A 3,633-nucleotide genomic window follows, 5' to 3' on the forward strand; every position below is an offset into this window, starting at 1 on the left:
TTGCAACTATTGTAAGTTTTTTGTACTGAATTGATTTTATTTTTAAAATCTAAGGAGTCTTGTCTCAGTGAAAAAAAACTGCTAACAGTTATATAAGTAAAACATTCTGCTGGATGTAGTCATCTTTTGATTGATCGATTCTTTCTTCTGACCAATCAAATACTTAAAAGCATTTGCAGTGAGATATTTTCCTGATTCTGTAAAACACATGATATAATATATTGTTTTATCCTTGTTTAATATTTAAATAACAAGGATAAAATGATATACCAAAAGCATCATATATTTTATGGAACATAGCCTTTAATTATATCCAGAGAGATCAAAAATATGATTACAGAGGGTTAAACTATTATACTTGTAAACTAGCACTAACAGGCTTTATGAATTATGTAAGAAAAATAATAAAATTTCAAAATATAAATTTCTATACTCATGATATAAACTTTTGTGACTCATTTCTTTTTCTTTTTTTTGTATTTTCATTAAGGAGCTTTTTGTTTCAGTTAATGGACACAATAAACCGGTGCCTAGGAAAGGCAGACCTCCTTTACCGACTCCTACAGAGTATCTTTGCTTAGTTCGAGCATCGCTTCGTAATAGAAAAATCACCACTATTGTATGTCTTTCATCTACGGTTGATAACGCTGCTTGCATTTCTCTGAGATATATTTTTCATCTTTCAGATTCATTCCAAGGATGTGAACAAATTCCAACAGGCGTATTGGAATCTCTTGAAGACGAATATAAGCGGGCTGAAGAAACTGAAGAAGGCGAAATCAGCAAAACCGAAGGTTCACTGACCCAGCGAGGATTAACTGCATGACACTTGTTTATTTTTTTGTTATTAAAATTTTCATATTCTGTTCACATATTTATCGATACCTGTCTATTGTGTAAGCCGACGAGGAAGACGCGTTATGCAGCATTTTGTATAGACTGATGTACAAAAGATTAATAATACTGTTATGAAAGTATACACATATGCGGCCGATATATAACATGCTAATATGGATACATTCCATTTAAAGCTCGCTACGCTCGTGAGCATTATTTGTCTTTGTTTAACACTCTATGAACAAAAAAAATGAAGTGATTCTTAGAGCATTGCGAGCGTCAAGTGGACGCCCTATATAAGTGTGCGCACTTTCATAAATTTATGTAATAATGATAAGGCAATAAGAGATAATTATTAAGATTATTAAGAGTCCAAGGCAGATAATTTGGATAAATTGTTTGATGATCAATAGGGTAAAATTTAAATGGAATTTATATTGATTTTAGTTGTATTATTTTATTAAATAAGTAAATTCAATATAACATTTTTTACAATTCATTATTATATCTATAATATTTTTTCTTGTTTTTAATTATGTTAGTTGGATAATGATAAGATAATCATTTTACAAAACTTAAATACTTCATATGTAAGATACCATTTACAATCTCTTGAGAAATTTCGAAAATATCTTTAAATTCCAATGTCGTCTCCCTTTCTACAAACAATAGAATCATAGTGACATGAAGAAATACATCATTCCTCTAATCATTCGTCGCGGAAATATTTGTTATCGGATGACACGAAGTCTTTGTCCCCGTTCCGCAAGATTTATGATACTGGATTGTCGGAATGTCGCAAAAAAATATCTGATCGATTTATCGCTCTACCGATCGAACGAATAAATCTTTTTCGCGAGTGACAAATACATTGTTACATTATTTAATAGCTGCGTATGTACAAGCGATTTATTTTAACGCTGTAAATTGTACTTTGTTACAATTGCAATCGTTCGCGGTCATATCTCACGTTTATTGCGTCTCGGAATTTGGCTTGCGTTATTCTCGGTCCGAATGTTTCATCATGGATTCTGCAATCCTATGTGTACCTTCAAGATTATACGGGGTCAACATCGATAAAACTCGACATGTTATTTTACCGTTTGACAATGAATGAGAATAATGGAAGGATTTACAGAATCGATGCGATTCTGTGAACCAGTATATTTCAGTATTCAGATGTTCCAGTATATTTCGCGATTCGGTTTTATTTTCGCAAATCGCGCTTTCTTCACCTCGAGGTAATTTGACGATCCGCGTACATAATGCGAGCACTTCTTTGGCACTGAATCTAAATGTGGACCATTGTACAAAATCCTGGAGAATTGCCAATGTAATACCTGTAACGTGAATTTATTGTTTTACACCTACGTTACGATTAAACAAACAAGGGGGAATCGTCACTCCTCATGAATTTTCCATTCTCGTTTCGTCATTGAGAAATGACATAAATGAGACAGAAAATTGATCCTAAGAGAGAAATTTTATCTTCTCGACGCATTTGGAGAATAAATAAATGAATGATTCTTTATTAGTTTTTCTCAACTATTTCAAAAATACATCTTTTACAAATAATCCTAAATCTAAGTAACTTATCTAAGTAAATACTATATATTCTCTTAGCATTCTCTTAAATGACTCAAGTTTCTCACACTACTTTAATTCATACGATAAAACATTATATATTTTTACTCTTTCATAAAACATACTCTTTTGCGCACTTTTTGTTCTGAAATTTTATTACAATATTTCCGGTCTGTCGCGTTTATCTTTCACTTTCTTTTTCCACAATCTCTAACTTATTTTTTAATTGCTCCAATAATACGTTTTGTTAGGATTTGAAAAATAAAAGTATATGTTATAATATAGCGAGTGAAATATTGAAAGATTGAAAGATTTAGAAACATATATGTACATTTTTTGAACTGTTGCAATTTTCGATGGATATTTTAGATCTTTTGCACTTACTACTTGCGCCAGCGAAAGTGTATGTAAAATATTATATATGAGTAATGGAGTGCATAAGTAATTGACAGATAGGAATAAGTAGCGTATTTGAGAAGAAAGAATTCTGGATATTCGGTGATTTCCTTGACACAATTGTCCAGTTCCAGAATGCACGTGTTGTATTTCATTCTAAGAATATCTTCTTAAAAATATACATTTTTCTGGCCGCGAATCGGGCCTCAAAAAACAGAGTTTCAGATTATAAACAGAACATATGTAAATTCAGCATCGATCAAAGAAGAAAATTGAAGGTCGAGAGAAAGAAATAATTTCAAATATTAGATTTCCAATCAACAAAATTGTATTTTTATTTTAGCTCTCAGCTTTCAAAACTATCTTTTATGACTATAAATCTTGTTTTTAGTTTAACTAAATCTTCTGATTTCGTTAGTAGTTTTCATCGTCTTGTTCTTTTATTTTTCGCTCTTGCTAGATTTCGAATTACTAAAAGTGTATCTTTATCTTAACTCTGGCAAGTTTTTTATCCTTCTCGACTTCATAGATTTTTTCAATTTGACTACATTATGATAATCCTCTGGCTTCGTTTTTAATTTTTATTGTTCTTTTATTTTTCGCTTTTATACTAGATTTTATATTTCCATTATTTTATATTTCAATTATCAAAAGCGTATCTTTATTTTAGCCCGGAATTTTCTATTCTTATAGATTTAATTTGTAATAATTTGACTACATTGTGATGATCCTCCAGTTTCTTTCTTAATTTTTATTGCCTTATTCTTCTATTTTTATCTTCGATGTATTTTCACTGCTTTTCTCTCTGTAAAAAAT

The 3,633-nt window shown here is 30.6% G+C and overlaps 1 protein-coding gene across 1 annotated transcript in view; it reads left to right on the plus strand.

The window, feature by feature from the left end:
• LOC108753338 (signal recognition particle 14 kDa protein) overlaps positions 1-1,246 on the plus strand; it is a 1,846-nt gene extending 600 nt beyond the window's left edge. The window contains exons 3-4 of the mRNA XM_018494832.1: positions 507-619; positions 687-1,246. Of these exons, the coding sequence (XP_018350334.1) occupies positions 507-619; positions 687-803 (230 nt within the window). The 3' untranslated portion in view covers positions 804-1,246. The remainder of the gene's footprint in view (positions 1-506; positions 620-686) is intronic.
• Positions 1,247-3,633: the final 2,387 nt, after the last annotated feature.

The sequence above is a fragment of the Trachymyrmex septentrionalis genome, unplaced genomic scaffold (assembly GCF_001594115.1).
Source record: "Trachymyrmex septentrionalis isolate Tsep2-gDNA-1 unplaced genomic scaffold, Tsep1.0 scaffold69, whole genome shotgun sequence".
Classification (NCBI taxonomy): Eukaryota; Metazoa; Arthropoda; class Insecta; order Hymenoptera; family Formicidae; genus Trachymyrmex; species Trachymyrmex septentrionalis.